The following is a 25,454-nucleotide window of genomic DNA, read 5'->3' as shown; positions in this document are numbered from 1 at the left end:
ATTAGTCTGGAGAATCAGCTGACGGGACAGAAATAGTACCCACCCCCTTCTCCTCTTCCTCCTCCTCACACACACGCACGCACACACGCACGCACACACACACACAAAGATGCTTACACACACACACATATACACACACACACAATCACACACACCACCCCATTCTTCCGGCAATGTATTCATAGCAGCGCTAATTAACAACTCCTCGCCATGGATAAATGGCGAGCGAGAGAGAGACAGAAGGAGAGAGAGAGAGAGAGAGAGGGAGAGACAGAAAGAGAGAGAGAGGGGGAGAGACAGAAGGAGAGAGGGACTCCTTCGACATGGAGAACTGAATAAAGAAGGCCCCAGGCGCAAACACAGCCATGTGCATGTGCATGCTTGTGTGTGTGTGTGTGTGTGTGTGTGTGTATGTAAATGTAAATGTATGTGTGTGTCAGGGCTATGCCACATCTGGACTGTAGGTCCTCCTCTATGGCTAGGCTGCTGGAGATGAGATTCCACTTTCATTGACCTAGACAGAGGCCAGCCAGCCAGTCCACTACAGTTAGCTGCCTCTTATAATCCACTATGACAGCCTCTGTCTAATAGCAGTGTGTGTGTGTGTGTGTGTGTGTGTGTGTGTGTGTAGTAGCTCCCTTGTGCCATCTCCAAGGCTGGCATAATGGGGGCAACAGCAATCCTTCCTGCACTCAGCATCCCTCCCAGGAGAGACAGGCATGTGACATGTGATGAGTTTGACTCCAGGATAGGAAGATCATTCCTGGATAGGATGTACAGGCCATGAACGATCAATGCAGTAACCTTTTCCCCTTTGGATGGATGTTTGGAATGCTGTAATAATGTATTTCTCTCTGGAGGGTTCAACAAGAGGGAGTTCAAAATGAAGGAAGTTGGCTGGTTTAGTCATCAATAGCAAACTCAAAACTATGTAGACTGAATAGTCAATTGAACGTTTTTGAAGGTGAGCCTAGAGAAAAAGAGATGGTTGGAGTTGTGTGAGAGAGAGAGAGAGAGAGAGAGAGAGAGAGAGAGAGAGAGAGAGAGAGAGAGAGAGAGAGAGAGAGAGAGAGAGAGAGAGAGAGAGAGAGAGAGAGAGAGATAGTGTGTATGTGTCTGTCCCCGGTGTGCCGCTGGTGCCATATGCTGCCCACCCAGAATGCTCTGGGCCAGAGGGACCCCCAGCCAACCCAAGAACCGTATCAGGCTACAAGGGGCTGCTTCCCAATTCCACACCCTTTTCCAGAAATGTGAACTTGCATACTCTCCGTAATGGATGTAAAAGCATATGATTGGCTGGAGGGAGTTTCACCATTGTTAAGTGAAGTCCATGTGACAAAGTGTGCAAGTTCACGCTTCCAGATAAGGGTGGATAATTGGGATGCAGCCATTGTTTCTGAAGCAATGTGCAAGCACATTCCTGTCCTCTATTCCCCCCATCACGGCGACCATATTGCACGGCCCCTCTCCTGGCCTGCTCACCATGTCTCCTTGTCCTCCTTTCCCTTGGCCAGGCTGACTCTACTGTGTGTTCATGGGTGAGTCTGCTCTCCACCATGGAGAGACGTGTCATCGACAGCATGCCTGGCGTTCACAGCTGTTCACAAATACTGCTTTCTGTGTAACTTCACTCCTTCACTGAATGCCTACCATGTGCTCCAGTTTATGCTTCAGAAACAATTTCATTTATTTATGGTTCGTACTCAAATAGTAGTTTTCTTTAATTAATTCAGTGCTTCAGGGGACCATGCATGCACATTGCTTTCCAAACAGAGTCTGGGTGGTTTGGTTTGGAATTGTCAAGTCAATTCACATTTTGATATAACTTCAGTGTTTATTATGTAATGTTCATTTACCCCTGACAGATAAAAGTAAATCTGTTTTTTCCCTAAATTGACCCGGACGCTAACCCCTGCCTTTTAGAGAAAGATCAATCCCCTAGTCAGATAAAGCCTAGTTGGATGTACTGTCCTCTGTAAGAACACTAACAGCTGGTTCCCTGACACACCCTGACACCAGGGTGTTGACGCGGCAGTGTTTCCATGACTACAGGCCATGCACTCTCTGTTTTTGACAACTGTTCCCATGGCGCCGGTTGTTGACTCAAGCACTGGACTTCGATTGGTCTGACAGATTCCACTCAAGGGTCAGAGGTCATTCAGTGCCACTGCCGACCAATGACATCACTCACTTCGCTTTACTTCCTAGTTTGTCATGTAGATAGAGAGCATCGTTGACTTGAGCATCACCAACTGTACATATGTCTCAATGTGAAATGATGACAACAATGGATCATATTTCCTATATCACAGATGCTGATTGATTTGAGGATTTCAATGAGTTTCGATTCCATTGATGCTTTGATGTAGAGCCTCAAGGTTATAATATGTTGAGAACAACCTTCAAACAATCCTTCACACAGCTTTTGAACTTAAAAATAGCTGGGTACATTAAGAAATGTACAAAGCAAACTGTTCTGAAACACATTAATGTGTAGTTTCTCACATCATTCAAACTTGATGACCTTTAAATCCTTAACTTTGAAGAGTGACTTTGTAGTGGTCATAGCAGCCTTATGTAGCATCAACATCACCTTGAAGGTGGTCATAACAGCCTTATGTAGCATCAACATCACCTTGAAGGTGGTCATAGCAGTCTTATGTAGCAGCAACATCACCTTGAAGGTGGTCATAGCAGCCTTAGGTAGATGTTCACGTCATGGCATAATCTCTGTGGTATCACCTGGCCAACCTTTGTGTGTATTGTCACCTCTCTGGCCTATATCCAGTCTTGGGTAACGTCATTGTCACCTTGACATTCACGTCATGGCTTAATCTCGATGTGTGATGTCACCTGGCAAGCCAAGAACGTCCCAAGTCATTTCCCTGTTCCAGCTCCCCTGGGCCGCAGTCTGCTGTATGTCTGCTAGGCATGAGGACTGTAGACAGGGAGGCGTAGCATTAACTATACTTACCTGCTACTTCTACGGTCTTTCAGGAGACTTTCTGAAGTCTTTCTGGGGACTTTCAGTGTCATTCTTTGGACCTATGAAGAGGCTTTATGTGTGATATGTAAAGAGTTGTTTTGGAGTTTTCTGAAGAGTCTTCCTGTGGATGAATAAGGGATCTTTCCAGAAACTTCTATTCAGTCATTTCGAAGCCATTTTGAGAAAAGCTAAATAGCCATTTTGGGGGTATGAAAAGTCTTATCTAAATAGTCTTTCTGGCGACTTATAACGCTTCCTTTCTTGGATGCTATGAGCAGAACATGGTGGAAGACCGTTAAATGTTCAACGATTTCTACGACCCAGTTTTGTTGACGTCATGTTACACACTCTGAGGTCATTGACTATACACAAACAAGGACATGGCTGTATTCCGCAAAAACAGGTGACTTGTCTTATTCACTCGTATATTCATAATATGACATATTATCATAAGATTGCAATATTATTGTGATATGTCAGTCTCAGTTGGGTAAACACTCTCAATTATGTAAACATCTCAGTTAGCATTAATTTGGTTTGGAAAAAGTCCGGATTTTGTTATCTGAAGAGGGCAGGCACCTGGAATACAGTAAATCGAGTCATGTACTGGCATATTCCCTCCAGAAAATTGTTATGGTGTTTTGGGGTACATCCTGTCTTCCCTTGTCAGTCAGAAATTAATTATGCCAGGTGTCAGGGAAGTCTTTAATGGCTAGACTAGACAGACACCTTTGTCCTCTGGCTTTACTGAGGACAGGTCAGGACCAGTCTCATTAGTGTTACTGTCAATTAAGTTATCAGGTCTCTCTCTCACACACACACATGCGCACATGACAAACACACACGCAGGCAGGCACACACAAACACACAAACACAAACACACACCAATTAAATAGACTGGCTGGGTCCCGTAAATGAGCGAACTCATGTGCTAATGTCCTTTGACAATACTTTTGGGAGGGAAATGTGGGAAGGGTTTTCAGTTTTCACACGGACTGATTTGCAATTCTGAAATGCGTTATTTTGGTTCCTGGGAAAGCAGAGGCCGAGAGGGGGGGAAAGAGTGAGGAGTCTCGAGTTTGAGTTTTTTATGGTGTGATTTATTCACAGATGGATAGACACCTTTCATCTGGTGTTTTAATTGGTTCCCGACTGTTTCCCTGCAAACTTAAGTAATATAGTCATCCACACTTTCAGAACATGTTATTGAAACGACACTTTCAGAACATGTTATTGAAACGAGTGGTTGTTGATAGCTAGCATAACTAAATCTAACGTATTCACCATCATTATTATCTGCCCAGCTGTGAAAAACTTTTATGTGCATAAGGTCATTGCATATTTCCATTTTAGCTGTGACAACTTGATTACTTTTTCTTCCTTTTTGTCTCCCTAATATAATTTCACATTTCTCTCTCCATGTCTTTTACTCTCTCTCTCTCTCTCTCTCTCTCTCTCTCTCTCTCTCTCTCTCTGTCTCCCTCTCTCTCTCTCTGTCTCTCTCTCTCTCTCTCTCTCTTTCTCTCGGTGTCTGTCTGTCTGTCGTTGTTCTGTCTGTCTGTCCGTTCTGTTTTTTGTCTGTCTGTCTGTCTGTCTCTCTCTCTCTCTCTCTCTCTCTCTCTCTCTCTCTCTCTCTCTCTCTCTCTCTCTCTCTCTCTCTCTGTCTCTCTCTCTGTCTGTCTGTCTGTCTGTTTTGTCGTTGTTGTCTGTTGTCTCTCTCTCTTTCCTCTCTCTCTCTCTCTCTCTCTCTCTCTCAATGAAAAACATAATAAACATTAATAACTTCTCTCTTCCTCTCTCTCCTCCCCCTCCCTCCCTCCCTCCCTCTCTCAGGACGCTGCACCAGCAGTTTGAAAGTTATAAGGAGCAGGTGCGTCGCATCGGCGTGGAGACGCGGCGCCAGCAGCAGGGCCAGCACAAGGACGACGCCCCCACCTGCGGCATCTGCCGCAAGACCAAGTTCGCCGATGGCTGCGGACACCACTGCTCCTACTGCCAGACCAAATTCTGTGCCCGCTGCGGCGGACGCGTCTCCCTGCGCTCCAACAACGTGAGAAACCATTAAAACTCCCTGCCTCCACCTCTTCTCCTTCCTCCACCCCTTCCCTCCATCTTCATTACCCCCCCTCATCCCTTCCCTTCGTTCATTTGTTTTGTCAAGATGGCTGCTTTTATGTTGTCTGTGTTGGCGGCTGGGGCTCTGTCACACTTTGGTTGGTCAAAGTGTATTGGAGTTGTTGTTGGAGCTTCAATCCATCCTCAGGTGTGTCACAGTTTAGCAAAATAGCGACCCTGTAAAAGTAACCCTAGTAGTACCTAACATGTAGTGCTTTATACAGAATGGACAAAGCTGCCGACCAGAATCACCATTCAGCATTTACAGTATCGGCACATACACTGCAGTTCCGCTCAATATCCCTGTAAATAAGACAGTCACACTCCCTAGAGCCAGAACCTTGTGAATGAAACAGCTTTGATTCTAGTTTACATAGTAATTCTAGTTCCCCAGTGCCAGAGGAAGCGTGCAGTATGACATGCGGTGGCTTCCATACTCACCACATGTGGGCGTTATTTTAAGCCCAAGTTCCGCTCCACCCCATGCCATCTTGGCCCCTCTCCATCTCCTGTCCAGCCCAAGAGAGAGGCCCCCTCCTGGGTATCTTACCTGACTGTGGGCCCTTGTCCCTGGGCCTGCTGGGCACCAATCTGTCCCAGATCCGCTAGGCCCAGCTGGAACCCAGACTCACACAGGGAGCAGACCTGGACACAGGATCAAGCTTTGGCCCAGGCTGTGGACTTATTATGGGATAATTCCATGAAATTAATAATTGCATTTAATGTGGATTATGGATAATGATTACCGACCACTAGTAGTGCTGACTCTATTAGAAATGCCATCAATATGGAACTAATACTATAGTGAAACAATGGGCTACGAACTCAAATCAATAGTAAAGTATGCCCGGAATTAGTTTGAGCATTATTGCAGTTTATTTCAAAGGTATTTTGAAGTAACGTCTCTCACTGGGCAGAGAAAAGTCAGAATTAGTTAGGATTTCTGTGTAGGTTTGAGTCAGTATTAGTGTCTGTGTATCAGTGTGTGAGTCAGTTTTTATGGTGTATTTATGGGTATTTTTGTGTAGGCTGTACTCTATTATGTGTGTAAGGGTAATTTTGTGTAGGCTGTAGTCTTATGTGTGTAAGGGTAATTTTGTGTAGGCTGTAGTCTTATGTGTGTATTACAACTTATGTGTGTAGACAGTGTAGACTGGAGAGATGTGTTCTGACCGGCACTCTCTCAAGTGGTACTTCCTTCCTGGATCCCCCATCCTACTCTCCCCTCTCTCCCTCTATCTCCAGTCAAGCAGAATAACAGGATTAGTTGAAATTGTAAACTTTGTTTTATTACATAAAACTCTCCCCCCTATTCATGTTTGCCGGTTTAGTACAACACGTCGGTGTACCTCACGTCAAATACAAGCCCACTCTTTGTATGAGCAGCACTTCATGCATCTCTCCAGTGCTGAGTCTATCAAAACATACATTTGTTTGACAGGGCGGATACTAAGCAAGTTTCCTTACATTATTTCAGTTGGTGTCACTCATGTCAAAAAGGGCCACTCTTTGCATTACTTAAAGATGCGCTCTCAAACCTTTATATAATTTCAGCCAGTAGTTTTGAAAGTGGTACTCACAAGCCAAAACGGGTCCCCGTTTTTTGTGTACTACGTCATCCAATTGTGTACTAAGTCATCCAATTGTGTACTACATCATCCATTTCGTGTGATATGTTATGAATCTTGCAATTCGTATGATATCATACGAATTTAGCAATTTGTGTGATATGTTACAAATCCAATTCATGCAATATGTTACGAATTTGTTGTGATTAAGATCCCAGAGAGCATTTTTAAGTTAGCGGTAGCTTTAATGTATTTTCCCAGCCCTGCGAGTCAAAATTATATGAATCTATCAAACTATAAATTGGTTCTACAGGACTGATGTTCAGTAAGTTATACAGAAGATACACTATATATACAAAAGTATGTGGACACCCCTTCAAATTAGTGGATTCGGCTATTTCAGCCACACCCGTTGCTGACAGGTGTATAAAATCGAGCACACAGCCGTGCAATCTCCATAGACAAACATTGGCTGTAGAATGGCCTTAATTAAGAGCTTATTGACTTTCAATGTGGCACCGTCATAGGATGCCACCTTTCCAACAAGTCAGTTCGTCAAATTTCTGCTCTGCTAGAGCTTCCACGGTCAACTGTAACTTCTGTTATTGTAAAGTAGAAACGTCTAGGAGCAACAACGTCTCAGCCACGAAGTGGTAGGCCACACAAGCTCACAGAATGGGACCACCGAGTACTGGAGCGTGCAGCGCGTCGGTTGCAACACTCACTACCGAGTTCCAAACTGCCTCTGGAAGCAACGTCAGCACAATAACTGTTCCTCGGGAGCTGTAAAGCTCGCCGCCATCTGGGTTTGGCGGATGCCAGGAATACGCTACCTGCCCCAATGCATAGTGCAAACTGTAAAGTTTGGTGGAGGAGGAATAATGGTCTGGGGCTTTTTTTCATGGTTAAGGCTAGGCCCCTTAGTTCCAGTGAAGGGGAATCTTAACACTACAGCATACTAGATGATTCTGTGCTTCCAACTTTGTGGCAACAGTTTGGAGAAGGCCCTTTCCTGTTTCAGCATGACAATGCCCCCGTGCACAAAGCGAGGTCCATACAGAAATGGTTTGTCGAGATCGGTTTGGAAGAACTTGACTGGCCTGCACAGAGCCCTGATCTCAACCCCTTCGAACACCTTTGGAATGAATTGGAACGCCGACTGCGAGCCAGTCCTAATCGCCCAACATTAGTGCCCGACTTCACTAATGCTCCTGTGGCTGAATGGAAGCAAGTCCCTACAGCAACGTTCCAACATCTAGTGGAAAGCCTTCCCAGAAGAGTGGATGCTGTTATAGCAGCAAAGGTGGGGACCAACTCCATATTAATGCACATGATTTTGGAATAAGATGTTCGACGAGCAGGTGTCCACATACTTTTGGTCATTTAGTGCAGGTGCTGCTTGTGCATTGTAGTTCAAAAACGTTGATATTTGACTCAAAATTGATATTGTCCTGATAAACCGTGATTCACCCTGTGCTGAATAATCACATTCCCAAAATAGACACAGAGACACGATGCAGTACACAGCATTGTCCTGCAGAAGGCATTACAGTTACATTGTGATGCCCGACAAAATCTGTGCCACCCACTCATTTTGGTATCACTAAACCTCTCCCTTCTCCCCAGCCTGTCCTCATAGTCATGCTGTGTTATAAAAGTCACATATCTGTATCTGTAATAGCCTCCAAACAGCAGGTATTGAAAGGAAGTAGACGTACAGTATATATTGTATTATAAACTGGGTGGTTCGAGCCCTGAATGCTGATTGGCTGACGGCTGGGGTATATCAGACCGTATACCACGGGTATGACAAAACATTTATTTTTACTGCTCTAATTACGTTGGTAATCAGTTTATAATAGCAATAATGCACCGTGGGGGTTTGTGGTATATGGCCAATATTCCACACCTCCTCGTGCGTTATTGCTTAATTGTAAGCTAGACAGGAAGTTGTATATAGGATTGTGTAAGATGATGTATCATGTTGCTCTTCTTGTCCCCATTTCCTGTTCCTGCATGACACTGTGACACAAAGGTCATGTGTCATGCCAACGTCACATGACTGATATGTCGCGTCACGCACGTTTGCTGTCATACTCGCTCTGTGTTTCACCACTGTTGCACCTCTTACAGGTTGTATCACTGAATAGACTGTGTATTAAAAGTGTGTATTGTGGATTTTGCTCATGTGTATTAACAAACGTTTACACCATTCCCTCACTCCTTTCTTCCTTTTTCCTCTTTCCCTTTTTCTTCCCTCCCTCCTCATGTTTCATGAACCTATATTTGACCTCTTTCTCTCTTTCTCTGTCCACTCCTCCACTGCATCTCTCTATCCTCCCCTCTGCTTCCTCCACTCCCTCACTTCTTTTTCACTTTCTCACTGCTACCTGGACTGCATGCCACTACAGGAGGACAAAGTGGTTAGCATCTTTTCTGTGCTCTCTACTGTACTGTGAATATAACCTATGTGTCCCCTTGAAAATCCCCCAATGGCTGTTCCAATCCAAAAACCTTGACCACCTAGCCTCCTGCACTGTAGACTTCCCCTTTTAAGTGGACTGGATTTGTGTGAGGGATATGGCATAAACTACTGTAGTCCTATGCCAAGCCTTTTTGCTGTTGGCAAGGTGGAGGTATATTCATTTTGTTGCTCAAACCTAGCTCACACAAATCCAAGAAGGGAGAGTCCACAAAGGCTGAAGGGAAGGGAGTAAGTTATCGGATTGGAACGCGGCCAAAGCGTACAAATCCACCTATGGATTAATGACTTAAACCAAACAGAATGATTCCCTGACAGTTCAGTTCATGCTAGCTTTTCTCTAATACTAAAAGGCTAGCCTTTATCCTTGGACTTCCACATGCATACTGTATCTGTCTGTAGTCCAGATTCCAGACTCTGGGCTTTGGCAGATACAGTCATAGGGACCCTTTTGCCTTGAGTAGAAATAAATACAGTTAGATACTATCTCTATCTATCACTATGGTATTTTACCATGGACTTCCCCAAGCATATCTGCCTGTAGTCCAGTCCACACTAATATGGACATTGGTAATGCAGTACTAGAGACTATTTTATCTTCAGTAAGGATATCTGGGTAAAAACGTTGACTAATTCTGCGTCCATTGTCTGTCTCCTCCTCTTGCAAAGTGTCTCATAGTGAAGGACAGGGTAAGGCCTGCTGGGTAATGGAGTTTCTGCATGGGGGGGTCACTATAACTGTAGTTCTTTGATGTCACACTTCAGCTGCAATTTGGGAAGCGGGCGAGCATGAGCCATGCCTGGCTGTCTGGGTGGGCATCCCTAGACACCCCTGGATGGGCACCCCCCCTTACACAACTCCTCTCCCTATGGCTGTGGGCATGGCTGTGCCAGGGGGAACTGGGTATAATATACTGTACAAGATAGGGGAAAATGGGGTTCAAGGGTATAGAGTGTTAGTTGGCACGCAGAAGCACCTTATCTTACCATTAGACCCTTGATGTGACTGCAGAGTGAATGTGCACACTCATGCCCGTGCATGCTTTACCTGCCTGTCTGTGATGAGTCCATACAGACCAGCCCCTGCCACAGGGAGACGGGAGGGAGGCCGAGGCTGAGTTCCAATCTGTACACTTGCCACCTTCCCCTCTGCACTTGTCCACTCCAAGTAAGGAGAAAACAACCAAAATCCTTGCTCGATTGGAGCTTTTAAAGCACAGTTTTGCTCACAACCGTCCTATCTTTTCAGATTCGGATCTGAGGGGAAGTCAACAGGGGCAGAGGGAAAGGATGCAAGCCTTTGGATTGGAACCTGAGGCTGCTTAAGACAGTGGACTGGGGTCAGGGGTGGAGGGTGGAGGCTAGGACCCCATTCCTAGTCCCTCATAGCCCCTCGCCTCTCACTGTCAGCATCTGTCAGTGTGGTCTTCGTCAATATCAAGACTTCCACACCTCAGCTGACAGACTTATACACTGTCACTGTCACAGTACATGCCAAGCCTTTAAATCAAAGCCCCAGGGTTTGTCGCTGTCTTAGATTCTGTGTGTGTGTATGTGTGTGTGTGTGTGTCTGTGTATTTTTTTTCTGTGTTAATTAACTGCAGTGTGTGGGTTGTCTGTTTCCAATGGGTATTCAATTCAATTGTGGTAGATATGACTCGTTCTCAGAGACACTGTTTGGTTAACCTCCACAATTTCTTCAGGTGACGCCTCAAGGAACATAAATATTTGAATAATGTATATTTTATAGTGTAAATAAGGGTCAGTATTAATTGCAGAGTGTTTGTTTATGTGTGTTTAATGTCATCTCAGAGAGAGAGAGAGAGAGAGAGAGAGAGAGAGAAAGAGAGAGAGAGAGAGAGAGAGAGAGAGAGAGAGAGAGAGAGAGAGAGAGAGAGAGAGAGAGAGAGAGAGAGAGAGAGAGAGAGAGAGAGAGAGAGAGAGAGAGAGAGGATCTGTCTCCTCTCTCTGTAGTGGAGACACACATACACAAATGTATACACAGACACAAACACCTCTTTACTGCTTGGACAAACCAGAAGCACGCACAGGCACGCGCACTCACACTGGACATACACATACACCAACTCTCCCACTCCCACACTGCATCGAGCCGACACTGCACTTTTTACAGGAAGGGAATGCACTCTGTCAGGTTTCTCAGCATTGGATGACTAACCCAGTGGTCTGCCATAAAACATTACTGTAATGCCTTTTATAAAACAACAATAGCGGTAACAGTAACTGTATTAGTAAACAGTTCCAGGATCAGTTTGGGGTTACAGAAAGGCCTCTACAAACACTATGGGATAATAATACTAGAAGGGTTTCTGTTGTGTTCTTAGCAGTATTGGCTTCTATCGGGTAGAATGCCATTCAGTCTAACACTGAACTGTCTTGTAGTTTACGGGGATCGGCTGCAGAAGGAAGCCAAGACCTATTCCTAGTTGATCTACAGCCTTATTAACACAAATGGAACATTATCGTGTTTTGTGGTCGTCTTTCTTCCTCGTCTGTATGATTTACCATTCCCTGACAGATGGTCGTTTTCTACCCGGCACCGCTGCCGCCCCATATGTCAATCTGTCATTGGAGGCTGTACTGAGCGCGCTCACTGAACACTTTCCTCTCCATTCCACTCCCCCTGGCCTCCATCTATTCCACCCAGTTAAGGAAAAAGACGACGTTTACAGAATTCCCAGCTATTCCCGCCACCGCCGTGTCCGCTGTTGCTGTCTCTATCCCCACCTCCCCTGTTTTGGCAACAGAAACGGATGGATAGAGTATGGGAGATGCAGATGATGAAGGGGTAGAAAGGAGCGTGTTGATGAATGATGGTTGTAAGATGTCGCCATTATCAAGTCGGTCTGCCTCGTCAGGTGGGTTGCTGGTACGAGGAAGGTGGTGGGTTGTTAGGCAACGCAGGTTGTGTGGGTTTGAGGTTGTTGTAACGTTGGTTAAACATTGTATTTTGGTTTTTGCTGTTTGTCTTTTTCAGTCAAACTGTTTTGACAGTGCCTGCCACTGTCATGGTTTAAAACTGTCATAAACATGACTTAAGACCTGTCGTTTATTGTCTTCTCCTTTTGTTGTTCTCTCTCTCTCTCTCTCTCTCTCTCTCTCTCTCTCTCTCTCTCTCTCTCTCGCTCTCTCTCGCCTCTCCGCTCTCTCTCTCTCCTCTCTCTCGCTTGCTCTCTCGCACTCGCACTCTCTCTCTCTCGTACTCAATGACTTAGTTACCATGGTGAACTGCATTCTGTTAGGCAGGGTGAGATTGTGCAGTTACACGTAAGAAATGGCATTGCTCATATTCAAGATAGGCACACACACACACACAAACACTCTCCCATGCACATCCAGGGAAAAAGCTTTCACACACACCAACACACACACAGTGTCTTTGACACATGGCGCTCCACAGGACGCGGTGCGATGAACTGGAGGTGACACCACAGTGGGCTGCTTCTTGAGCACGGCGTCTGATTGGCTGTCTGAGCGGTGGCCCTGCCATCACACACTAACCATGCTTAAGCAGCAAGCAAGGAAGCACTTCACATATTACATGTGTCACACAATAGGGTGGGATTCCTAACAATGCCCAATGAACATGAATGCTCACCTATACTCATGCAGGCCTGCACACACACACACACACACACACACACACACACACACACACACACTGCACATGATTGCTGAGTCCCACTCCAATATCCGTCACACAATCCAGGAACATAGGGCCCAATCATTCCAGCTCAGGATTATTCTGTCTGTGTGTGTGTACGTGTGTGTTTGTGTGTGTGTGTGTGTGTGTGTTTCCTCCCCACACAGAACACAGCCAGGTTTTAGTGGCCTACATTTTGATATTGTTTATGTGCAATTCTCTCCTCTGCGTAGGTTTTAGATCATGTAACACACGGACGGAGGTGTGCCTTTAGAAAAAGAGATATTATATTAAATTCACAACAGTTTCTTTACTTTTAGATACCTTTAGAGTGGACAGTGTGTGTGATCTGTCAAGTCGGTCTGCCTCGTCAGGTGGGTTGCTGGTACGAGGAAGGTGGTGGGTTGTTAGGCAACGCAGGATGTGTGGGATTGAGGTTGTTGTAACGTTGGTTAAATGTTGTGTTTTGGGTTTTACGGTTTGTCTTTTTCAGTCAAACTTTTTTGACAGTGCCTGCCACTGACATTATTTATACCTGTCGTTTGTTGTCTAGTTCTTTTGTGACTAGTTAATTTGGCTATAGGTGTGACTGGATAGATATGTGTTGAGATTTAGGTTAGTCTTGTAGCCCATGTGAGGGTCTTTGGTTTGTTTGAGGATGATGATCTATGATGATGTCACAGAGAGCTCATAGGAGGCCACACAGTTCTTTTAGCTGCCCACTAACTTGTTGTTCCCAGTCTTGGCATTGTTAGTAGAATCTCTTTATCTCTCTGTGTCACTATCCTCTCTCTCTCTCTCTCTCTCTCTCTCTCTCTCTCTCTCTCTCTCTCTCTCTCAATTTAATTTAAGGGCTTTATTGGCATGGGAAACATATGTTAACATATACAAATTAACAGTAAACATTACACTCAGAAGTTCCAAAAGAATAAAGACATTTCAAATGTTATATTAAGTATATACCGTGGGGAGAACAAGTATTTGATACACTGCCGATTTTGCAGGTTTTCCTACTTACAAAGCATGTAGAGGTCTGTAATTTTTATCATAGGTACACTTCAACTGTGAGAGACGGAATCTAAAACAGAAATCCAGAAAATCACATTGTATGATTTTTAAGTAATTAATTTGCATTTTATTGCATGACATAAGTATTTGATACATCAGAAAAGCAGAACTTAATATTTGGTACATAAACCTTTGTTTGCAATTACAGAGATCATACGTTTCCTGTAGGTCTTGACCAGGTTTGCACACACTGCAGCAGGGATTTTGGCCCACTCCTCTTTACAGACCTTCTCCAGATCCTTCAGGTTTCGGGGCTGTCGCAGGGCAATACGGACTTTCAGCTCCCAACACAGATTTTCTATTGGGTTCAGGTCTGGAGACTGGCTAGGCCACTCCAGGACCTTGATATGCTTCTTACGGAGCCACTCCTTAGTTGCCCTGGCTGTGTGTTTCGTGTCGTTGTCATACTGGAAGACCCAGCCACGACCCATCTTCAATGCTCTTACTGAGGGAAGGAGGTTGTTGGCCAAGATCTCGCGGTACATGGCCCCATCCATCCTCCCCTCAATACGGTGCAGTCGTCCTGTCCCCTTTGCAGAAAAGCATCCCCAAAGAATGATGTTTCCACCTCCATGCGTCACGGTTGGGATGGTGTTCTTGGGGTTGTACTCATCCTTCTTCTTCCTCCAAACACAGCGAGTGGAGTTTAGACCAAAAAGCTATATTTTTGTCTCATCAGACCACATGACCTTCTCCCATTCCTCCTCTGGATCATCCAGATGGTCATTGGCAAACTTCAGACGGGCCTGGACATGCGCTGGCTTGAGCAGGGGGACCTTGCGTGCGCTGCAGGATTTTAATCCATGACGGCGTAGTGTGTTACTAATGGTTTTCTTTGAGACTGTGGTCCTAGCTCTCTTCAGGTCATTGACCAGGTCCTGCCGTGTAGTTCTGGGCTGATCCGTCACCTTCCTCATGACCATTGATGCCCCACAAGGTGAGATCTTGCATGGAGCCCCAGACCGAGGGTGATTGACCGTCATCTTGAACTTCTTCCATTTTCTAATAATTGCGCCAACAGTTGTTGCCTTCTCACCAAGCTGCTTGCCTATTGTCCTGTAGCCCATCCCAGCCTTGTGCAGGTCTACAATTTTATCCCTGATGTCCTTACACATCTCTCTGGTCTTGGCCATTGTGGAGAGGTTGGTGTCTGTTTGATTGAGTGTGTGGACAGGTGTCTTTTATACAGGTAACGAGTTCAAACAGGTGCAGTTAATACAGGTAATGAGTGGAGAACAGGAGGGCTTCTTAAAGAAAAACGAACAGGTCTGTGAGAGCCGGAATTCTTACTGGTTGGTAGGTGATCAAATACTTATGCCATGCAATAAAATGCAAATTAATTACTTAAAAATCATACAATGTGATTTTCTGGATTTCTGTTTTAGATTCCGTCTCTCACAGTTGAAGTGTACCTACAATAAAAATTACAGACCTCTACATGCTTTGTAAGTAGGAAAACCTGCAAAATCGGCAGTGTTTCAAATACTTGTTCTCCCCACTGTACATACAGTGTTGTAACAATGTGTACAAATGGGAAAATAAATAAACATAAATATGGGTTGTATTTACAATGGTTTTTGTTGTTCACTGGTTGCACTTTTCTTGTGGCAACAGGTCACAAATATTGCTGCTGTGATTGCACACTGTGGTATTTCACCCAGTAGATATGGGAGTTTATCAAAAATGGGTTTGTTTTCTAATTATTTGTTGATCTGTGTAATCTGAGGGAAATATGTGTCTCTAATATGGTCATACATTTGGCATGAGGTTAGGAAGTGCAGCTCAGTTTCCACCTCATTTTGTGGGCAGTGTGCACATAGCCTGTCTTCTCTTGAGAGACAGTTCTGCCTATGACAGCCTTTCTCAATAGCAAGGCTATGCTCACTGTGTCTGTACATAGTCAAAGCTTTCCTTAAGTTTGGGTCAGTCACAGTGGTCAGGTATTCTGCCACTGTGTACTCTCTGTTTAGGGCCAAGAAGCTTTCTAGTTCGCTCTGTTTTTTTGTTAATTCTTTCCAATGTGTCAAGTAATTCTCTTTTTGTTTTCTCATGATTTGGTTGGATCTAAATGTGTTGTTGTCCTGGGGCTCTGTGGGGTCTGTTTGTGTTTGTGAACAGAGCCCCAGGACCAGCTTGCTTCTCCAAGTTCATCTCTCTGTAGGTGATGGCTTTGTTATGGAAGGTTTGGGAATCGCTTCCTTTTAAGTGGTTATAGAATTTAACGGCTCTTTTCTGGATTTTGATAATTAGCGGGTATCGGCCTAATTCTGCTCTGCATGCATTATTTGGTGTTTTTGTTGTACACAGAGGATATTTCTGCAGAATTCTGAATGCAGTCTCAATTTGTTGTTTGTCCCATTTTGTGAATTCTTTGTTGGTGAGCGGACCCCAGACCTCACATCCATAAAGGGCAATCTGTTCTATAACTGATTCAAGTATTTTTAGCCAGATCCTAATTGGTATGTCGAATTTTATGTTCCTTTTGATGGCATAGAAGGCCCTTCTTGCCTTGTCTCTCAAATCGTTCACAGCTTTGTGGAAGTTACCTGTGGCGCTGATGTTTAGGCCGAGGTATGTATAGTTTTTTGTGTGCTCTAGGGCAACGGTGTCTAGATGGAATTTGTATTTGTGATCCTGGCAACTGGACCTTTTTTGGAACACCATTATTTTTGTCTTACTGAGATATACTGTCAGGGCCCAGGTCTGACAGAATCTGTGCAGAAGATCTAGGTGCTACAGTAGGCCCTCGTTGGTTGGTGACAGAAGCACCAGATCATCAGCAAACAGTAGACATTTGACTTCAGATTCTAGTAGGGTGAGGCCGGGTGCTGCAGACTGTTCTAGTGCCCTCACCAATTTGTTGATATATATGTTGAAGAGGGTGGGGCTTAAACTGCATCCCTGTCTCACCCCACAGCCCTGTGGAAAGAAATGTGTGTGTTTTTTGCCAATTTTAACCGCACACTTGTTGTTTGTGTACATGGATTTTATAATGTCGAATGTTTTTCCCCCAACCCCACTTTCCATCAATTTGTATAGCAGACCCTCATGCCAAATTGAGTCAAATGCTTTTTTGAAATCAACAAAGCATGTTGCCTTTGTTTGGGTTTGTTTGTTTGTCAATTAGGGTGTGCAGGGTGAATACGTGATCTGTCGTATGGTCATTTGGTAAAAAGCCAATTTGACATTTGCTCAGTACATTGTTTTCACTGAGGAGATGTACAAGTCTGCTGTTAATGATAATGCAGAGGATTTTCTCAAGGTTGCTGTTGACGCATATCCCACGGTAGTTATTGGGGTCAAATTTTTCTCCACTTTTGTGGATTGGGGTGATCAGTCCTTGGTTCCAAATATTGGGGAATATGCCAGAGCTGAGGATTATGTTAATGAGTTTAAGTATAGCTAATTGGAATTTGTGGTCTGTATATTTTATCATTTCATTGAGGATACCAACAACACCACAGGCCTTTTTGGGATGGAGGGTTTGTATTTTGTCCTGTTGTTCATTCAATGTGATTGGAGAATCCAGTGGGTTCTGGTAGTCTTTAATAGTTGATTCTAAGATATGCATTTGATCATGTATTTATTTTTTGCTGTTTGTTCTTTGTTATAGGGCAGAAAAGATTGGAGAAGTGGTTAACCCATACATCTCTGTTTTGGATAGATAGCTCTTTGTGTTGTTGTTTGTTGAGTGTTTTCCAAAGTGGTTAGAGTCTATGGATTCTTAAATTACATTGAGCTGATTTCTGACATGCTGTTCCTTCTTTTTCCGTAGTGTATTTCTGTATTGTTTTAGTGATTCACCATAGTGAAGGCGTACGCTCAGGTTTTCTGGGTCTCTATGTTTTTGGTTGGAAAGGTTTCTCAATTTCTTTCTTAGGTTTTTGCATTCTTCATCAAACCATTTGTCATTGTTGTTACTTTTCTTCGGTTTTCTGTTAGAGATTTTTTGATTTGATAGGGAAGCTGAGAGGTCAAATACACTGTTTAGGTTTTCTACTGCCAAGTTTACATTTTCACTAATTTCAGTGGAACGTTTTGTCCAGGAAGTTGTCTAAAAGGGATTTAATTTGTTGTTGCCTAATTGTTTTTTGGTAGGTTTCCACACTACTTTCCTTCCATCTATAGCATTTCTTAATATTATTCAGTTCCTTTGGCTTTGATGCATGATTGAGTATTGCTCTGTTCAAGTAGACTGTAATTTTGGTCTGATAGGGGTGTCAGTGGGCTGACTGTGAATGCTCTGAGAGACTCTGGGTTGAGGTCAGTGCTCTCTCTCTCTCTGTACTCAATGACTTGGTTACCATGGTGAACTGCATTCCTGTTAGGCAGGGTGAGATTGGCACAGTAACACGTTAGAAATGGCATTGCTCATACTCAAGACACACACACACACACACACATTCATTTCACTATCCTTGTGGGGACGAAACAATTGATTCCCATTCAAAATCCTATTTTGGTCTGTGTTAGGAACCCCACCCTATTGTGTGACACATGTCATATGTGAAGTGCTTCCTTGCGTGCTGCTTACGCATGGTTAGTGTGTGATGGCAGGTCCACCACTCAAACAGCCAATCAGACGCCTCGCTCAAGAAGCAGCCCACTTTGGTGTCACCTCCAGTTCATCTCACCATGTCCTGTGGAGCGCCATGTGTCAAAGACTGTGTGTTAGTGTGTGTGAAAGCTTTTTCCCTGGACTTGCATGGGAGAGTGTGTGTGTGTGTGTGTGTGTGTGTGTGCATGTGTGTGGACCGTATTTCCTTGTGTGCGTGCTGCTTGAATACGATCTCATTCAAGGATTAACCATCGGATTAATTTCCTTTCCTCCTCCTCAAACATGAGAAGAAATGATCCCTATATACTGTGAAATTAAACTGGACCTTTTTGCTTCGTCAGTTCTTTGCTACAGAGTCTCAGATGTTAACATTTCTTACCATCCTCTTTGAGATGCATGCAAATATTGACCACATCCCTAGATGAATATTTGAAATTATGGCCTTAATACTGTCACTATAGGCCTACCTAATATACACTTTACATTCCTGGCCTGATAAAAAGGGATTTCCCAGAATGCACTCTGAATGATTGATAATGATAATCCCCAAACAGCTGAATAATGAAGGGTAGGGAGTATAAGGATTATATGGTTTAGCGGTAGCATAGCCTAGCTGCCTTGCGCACGGCTGTATCTGAAATCGGCTGACGGGTATTGTCCTTACTGATAATAATGTTGAATAATGGTGAAGAGCTGAGGGGATTAGCGGCTGTCTACTCTGAGAGAGAGAGAGAGAGAGAGAGAGAGAGAGGTGTGTGTATCAGCGCAACTGTATGAGTGTGTGTCCAGCCCAACAGCTGTGGGCCGCAGCTGCACACAGCTGATTTACTTTAGATTAGTGTGGCCTCGAGCCAAACAGAGGATTCAATCAGAGTATGCATGATGCGCGCCGGTTCGCTAAAAAAGCTAACCCCAAGCTGACTGCTAAACTAACTGTCCATTCGACCAACCCTCCATCAAAGAGCAGGTTTCCCATAAGGTCGTGTTTTGGGATGCAAACAAAGACTTCTAAACGATAATACAAGGAATAGTACTTTCCCTCCATTTTGGATTTATAGCATTATTCTAGACCGTGGGATTATACACTCGAGAAGAGATAAATCTGTTTTTCTTTGCGTTGGGAGGGAGGCGATTTTCAGTAGCCATGGCTACATGTGAGTATGGAACCTTTCTTTGATGTTTCTGTTGTTCCATTTGGGGTTGTTGTTTGTAGGACGGTCAAATAGCTGACTTGAGTTGACCAATGATTTTTATCAACAGTAGACCATTTCATATTATTATTATTTATTTTTTATTTTTTTACTATTGTGAACAGCAGTCATTAGATGCACCTATAAATCTGTGACTTGTCCTCTCAAGTCATGGTCTTCCACAGTGTTATGTTCAGATAGTTGTCCTCAATTTCCTAGCTCTCATCTTTTCTGCAGGGCCTATACTGTAACCATTTGCTCAGGGAAGTTATTGAATTACAAATGTTGTTCTGGTACCTGTTGTGGAACAATAAATAGCTTTTGGTGGATGGTGGATATTGTAGCTGGCTTTCCTTGCTGGCCAGTTAATGTTCTGTGCCATCATCCGCTGTGGGAGATTAACAGCCTTGTCCGCCATAAGCAACAGGCTACTGCTTTCTCCATGGTAACAACATCCCATCCATATCAAGCCTACTCTGTTTAACTAGATACTGCGTTCATATTGGATCACCTTTTAAACATTTGTAGCCTTGTAGAATATGTTGAACTTTCTCTAGTAGTAACAGTATTACTACACATTTGTGATCAAAATAGAACATATTTTTTGGGCTGTATCCTAATGTGTAAGTAAAATTCTGTGATATTTCACAGAGAGCATTGTAACCTACAATGAGTGTATAAAACATTAAGAACATTGAGTTGCAGCCTTTTTGCCCTCAGAACAGCCTCAATTAGTTGGGGCATGGACTCTACAAGGTGTCGAAAGCATTCCACAGGGATGTTGTCCCATGTTGACTCCAATGCTTCCCACAGTTGTGTCAAGTTGTCTGGATGTCCTTTGGGTGGTGGACCATTCTTGATACACACGGGAAACTGTTGAGAGTGAAAAACCCAGCAGTGTTGCAATTCTTCACACAAACCGGTGCGCCTGTCACCTACTACCATACCCTGTTCAAAGGCACTTAAATCTTTTGTCTTGCCCAGTCACCCTCTGAATGGCACACATACACAATCCATGTCTCAACTGTCTCAAGGCTTAAAAATCCTTCTTTAACCTGTCTCCTCCCCTTCATCGACACTGATTGAAGTGGATTTAACAGGTAACATCAATAAGGGATCATAGCTATCATCTGGATTTACCTGGTCAGTCTATGTCATGGAAAGAGTTTTGTATACTCAGTGTATATTGGGATATCAGGCTACAGGCTAGGCCCAGTTTTCTATCGAAAATGGACATAGTGAAATGGTGCACTCTGGCTCCCTCCATATCTGCAACCATGTGGCCTTTAATTTCTAATCTGCAGCAATCTGTAGGAAGAGGCTAAGGAGAGGGGGAGGCTGGGGGATGGAAGGGAAGGGGATAGTGTGTGGGATACTAGGGTATTTTAGGAAACCGCTATCCCCTGTCTGACGGATGAGCTATCACCAATACTCAATCAGAGTCAATAGACTAAAATAGACCATGAGAAAGAACAGAACACTGACTAATAGTTGCTTGTGTCTTACTAAGATCCTCTATCTGTCCGTGTCTGTTTGTAATTCTGTCACCAGTCCTGCCCTTTCCTTGCCTGTATAACAATGACCTGTTGTCTGTCGAAAAGATTCCAAGCTAAACTAACATTTCTCTGCCTCATGACTGAGTCTGTTTTGCACATGGGCTAGAGATGACAGTTCCTTCAAAAGTTGACTGCAATGAATATATGACAACATCTGCAACCCCATGAGTGTTCTAATGTTAACCTCATAGAAATAGAATTAGATGACTATAGTTTTAAGGTATTGTATAGTATTATACTTTCTCTGTTGGTTGGGGTCAATTCCATTTCAATTCATTCAATTCAGGGTTTGCTTTTCAATTACGAAAATTGGAATTGGAAATGGAATTGACCCTGCTCTCTTTCTCTCTGTAGATATAGGCTACTACTGCATACTGTACATGTATATAAGCGCTAACCTCCTCCTCTCCTCCTTCACCCCTGTAGGTAATGTGGGTATGCAACCTGTGCCGTAAGCAACAGGAGATCCTCACCAAATCGGGAGAATGGTTTTCGGGGCCGGAGCCGAGGCAGATGAGCCTGGATGGCGGCCTGAACGCCCCGCCCACGGGGGGTGACGCCCAACGGGGGGACAGGAAGCTACTCCGCTCCAGGTCCCAGGCCCCGCCCTCTTCCAGCGGTAACGCAGGGGCGGCGCCCGACGGAACGCACCAGCCACCAACGGTATTGGCCAAGGGAGCGTTGGACACCATGCCGGCGTCACGCGCTCGGAGCGAACCACCACGAGACAAGTAGGACATCGTCGACACAAACACTCTAATCCCTAAAACACTATCACCTGTCCTCTCACTATCCCTGTTTGTACCTCTCTGGCTGTAGAGGCTCAATTCAGAGTCTACGTCACTGTATTGGATATCTAGGGGCCTTTGTATTATTGTAAATGCCACGTTGTACAAGACATTCTCTGATACACTCTACTATTATCACCTGCCCTTAATCCCGTTGATTTTAGACGCTTAAAGGAATAATCCTCTCAAAAAATATATTTTGGTATTAGTTTCTTCTTCATATGATGAATTTTGCATCATCATGATGATGTGGCAAGTTACAATTTGCTTTTTGATAGTCCTATATCTTGAACACTTGATTGCTGACATGCAAAACATTTTGGGACTGTATCTAGTTATTGAGTATCTAGGCCTTGACCTCTTTTAGATGATATAGTAGCTTTTATATAGGGTATTTTTATTGTTGTACATTTTAGTTGTGTACAAGTTAGTCCTCTTTAATGTATTTTACTTTGTTGTGATTGGATGAATTAGGCTAATACAGCATCTGTTTTGTCTAACAGTGTCTTGTTGACACTGTCAGATTACACATGTAGTCTCATTCAACCTTGGACATACTTTGGTCACATTTTTTCCGCATTTGACAAGAACTCAAATCCTCTCATGTCGGGAGCGACCCATTTTCGGTGTGTGTTGTGGTATATGGGTTGCAGCAGTTGATTTTTTAATCCCCACTGGATCAAAAAAAAGTAGTGCTGTCCTAGCTTAGCCAAAGCAGAAGCTGGGTTACACGTTTTATTCTTGAAAGGTCCATGATTAATATATTTTTCCATCTCATGGGTGAGTCCATTTCAGTCCGGTCTGAATGCATCACTCAAAATGCTGTCCCTATTCAAAACTGTTGTTGGATGATCCATACCCAGGTTAGGAACATGTTCCCATGGAAATAGAATCTCATTTTAGTTCAGTACATATTCCTCCATTTTGAATTATTTCCCTGTCTTTATCATCATTGCTTTCATTTAACCAGTAATAACTGGTACTCACCATAATTTGTCCAGGATATCTGAGAAGGCTTGTTTTCTATGTTACTACATGGTATTATGTTAACAAAACATAAAGTGTGTTATGTTATATCAATGTCCATTATGGTTACCCTTCATCCTTCTTTTCTCTTCAGGAAAAGACCTGTGTCCCTCCATGAGCAGAACGGTAAGCCTGGTGGTGTGGGTCGTGGTAGAGGAGGCCGGGGACCCCCAGGCAAGCTTCAAACCGTGGCTTCCCAGGAGGAGTTCTGCGGTCCCGGGGACAGAGACCGGCGGGACGGCCGGCACCTGGAGAAGGTCCGCTCCCATGACTACCCCGACGGCGGCGACCAAGGGAATCGTCCCGACCTCCGGAGACGCCCCCCGGAGGAGGATGAGCTGGAACGCAAGCGGCGCCAGGAGGAGGAGTTCCAGACGCGTTACCGCAGCGACCCCAACCTGGCGCGCTACCCGGTCAAGCCGCAGAAGGAGGAGCAGGAGATGCGCATGCATGCCAAGGTGTCAAAGGTCCGCCACGAGCGGCGCCACAGCAACAACGCCATCAATGAGGTGGGGCTGGAGGGCGGGGGAGGGAACATGGGGGATGTACCTGAGAATCGTCTCCGGAGGGGCGGCGGTGGTGGTGGAGAACCGGACCGCAAGGCATCCATGGAGAACCACCGGGCCTACTCCATGGACAGGACCGTGGGGGGTGGTGGGGGGTGGCGGAATGGGGCAGGGACCCCGGGGGAGGTCCCCACCTCCTCAAACAGAACCAGAACCACGGACCCCCTTCAACCATCCGGTGTTGGCCCACGACCGGGCCCCCATCCTGGTGCTCCTCACCCCCACCAAGGACCACCCCCTCCAGCAGGTTGGGACCCCCCTAAGGTACCCCACCCCAGCCAGCTGGACCCCAACTCCCAGGCAGCCATGATGCACAAGACCAGGAGGGAGAAGTCTGGAGAGAGCCTGCTGCGGAAGGACTCCCAGAGCTCGGACCAGTCGGAGTCGCTGCGGCCGCCCCCACCCAGGCCCTACAAGAGCAAACGGGGTGTCAACAAGAGGCAGATGTCTATCAGCAGCTCAGAGGAGGAGGGCGGCTCCACGCCCGAGTACACCAGCTGTGAAGACGTGGACATGGAGAGCGTCAGTATGATTGGTAATGTATTCAGATATTTCAACATTAGAAGAATGATCACATCTGTGTTGAGTTGGTGTTATGGCTACCTGTATGGAGCGTGTCAGCAAGAAAGGTCCGATTATTCAGCTTTCTATCAGATCGAATCATCTATATTAGCTGATTTTGTGTCAGCATTGTCAGAGATTGTCAGAGATTTCGACATTGGTGGAACGATCAAACTTTTATTAGAGTTGATGGTTTTATGGTCACCTGTCGGGTGTCGCTACTAATGCAATATTCTTTCTTAACTTTTTTGTTATCAAAATCACTTTGCTGTAGGTTTCCGTCAAAATAAACAAATCAAATGTACATTTCAAAGCTTACTGGGACTCTATCTCCCTGTCTATAATGTGCTATAGCCTTGACATCTCGGTACAACTGTCATTCACCCACACCTCTGTAGCTAACCCCTATTGCTTCCCGTCCTGGGACAGGACAGGACAGCTCTCTTTTATTTAGGAAACGTCCTGTGATTTAGGCCAGCAGATTTGGCAGAATTAGGTCAGCGGCTAGCGTGGCTAACGCTACGTAAAGCTTCCCTGTCAAACACCGGCTGCAGCCTGCTGTTAACGGATATAATCTAGTTTGGGTGTCACCATTGTGGCCGGCCACATGTTCAGTTTTGGCCCCTTGTTCGCTCACGCCGGCCGGCAACAGTGCCGATGGGAATAGGATGTTCAATGGGGCGACAGGTGGAGGAATAGTTCAAAAGTTAGCTGTCGTAGCTAGCAAGTGTTTAGCAGTGTTTGCTTTAGGAGTACGCCAGTCCCAATCCTGCATGGGATTTACTTTTGATGTTGTCTGCGGTAAACAAACTCAGTAACTGGACAAGGCTAAATGCTAAATGTAGCTATGTGAAGTGTAACTCAGCTTTGAAAGCCTTGGGTCATGAGGACAATGTTCCAATATCCATGCTACACCACTTAGAATGTATGTCCAATAAATATTGCTTCATTCTATTATTTTGGGATAAGTATTGATGTTGTAGATGGGTATATGGTTGGTTAATCAAAAGGCAGTTCGGTCAACTTCCGTGTTGTTGTGTGTTTTCATTTACAGCTCCAAATTGTTAGCGAGGGCGCGGATACACTCCAAACATACTTTACATGCTATTTAGTAGACCTGCGAGACAGCTTTACTGGTGCAATCAAACAGGTCAAATGAGATAGTAAAACTTTTATGCCACGTAGTATAATATCTTGTCGGGAGGTTGGCAGTTTGAATACGCTCCTGATGTAGGCTAGGCTATATTGGGTGAAATAGACTAGGGGCCTTTTTAAAAGCCCAAGGGTGACGCCTTTATGAAATTATTAATCTATTTAAAGATGCAT

The 25,454-nt window shown here is 44.6% G+C and overlaps 2 protein-coding genes across 13 annotated transcripts in view; both read left to right on the top strand.

The window, feature by feature from the left end:
• LOC121533098 (regulating synaptic membrane exocytosis protein 1) overlaps positions 1–23,830 on the top strand; it is a 43,630-nt gene extending 19,800 nt beyond the window's left edge. Inside the window, exons 2-7 of the mRNA XM_045214900.1 lie at positions 4,820–5,036; positions 9,081–9,092; positions 9,821–9,841; positions 21,614–21,918; positions 23,096–23,645; positions 23,714–23,830. Coding sequence (XP_045070835.1) covers positions 4,820–5,036; positions 9,081–9,092; positions 9,821–9,841; positions 21,614–21,918; positions 23,096–23,645; positions 23,714–23,830 — 1,222 coding nt within the window. The remainder of the gene's footprint in view (positions 1–4,819; positions 5,037–9,080; positions 9,093–9,820; positions 9,842–21,613; positions 21,919–23,095; positions 23,646–23,713) is intronic.
• The window catches only part of LOC123484491 (regulating synaptic membrane exocytosis protein 1-like), a 36,404-nt gene continuing 34,688 nt past the window's right edge, over positions 23,739–25,454 (top strand). For 11 of the 12 annotated variants that reach the window (XM_045214883.1, XM_045214882.1, XM_045214891.1 and 8 more), the window contains exon 1: positions 23,922–24,102. In XM_045214883.1, coding sequence (XP_045070818.1) covers positions 24,012–24,102 — 91 coding nt within the window. In that variant the 5' untranslated portion in view covers positions 23,922–24,011. Of the gene's footprint in view, positions 24,103–25,454 lie in introns of all 12 variants that reach the window. The other variant, XM_045214892.1, reaches the window with a different exon arrangement.

Source organism: Coregonus clupeaformis, unplaced genomic scaffold (assembly GCF_020615455.1).
Source record: "Coregonus clupeaformis isolate EN_2021a unplaced genomic scaffold, ASM2061545v1 scaf0331, whole genome shotgun sequence".
Lineage (NCBI taxonomy): Eukaryota > Metazoa > Chordata > Actinopteri > Salmoniformes > Salmonidae > Coregonus > Coregonus clupeaformis.
Note: the sequence above shows the minus strand (reverse complement) of the source record. Positions and strands in the feature narration are given on the sequence as shown.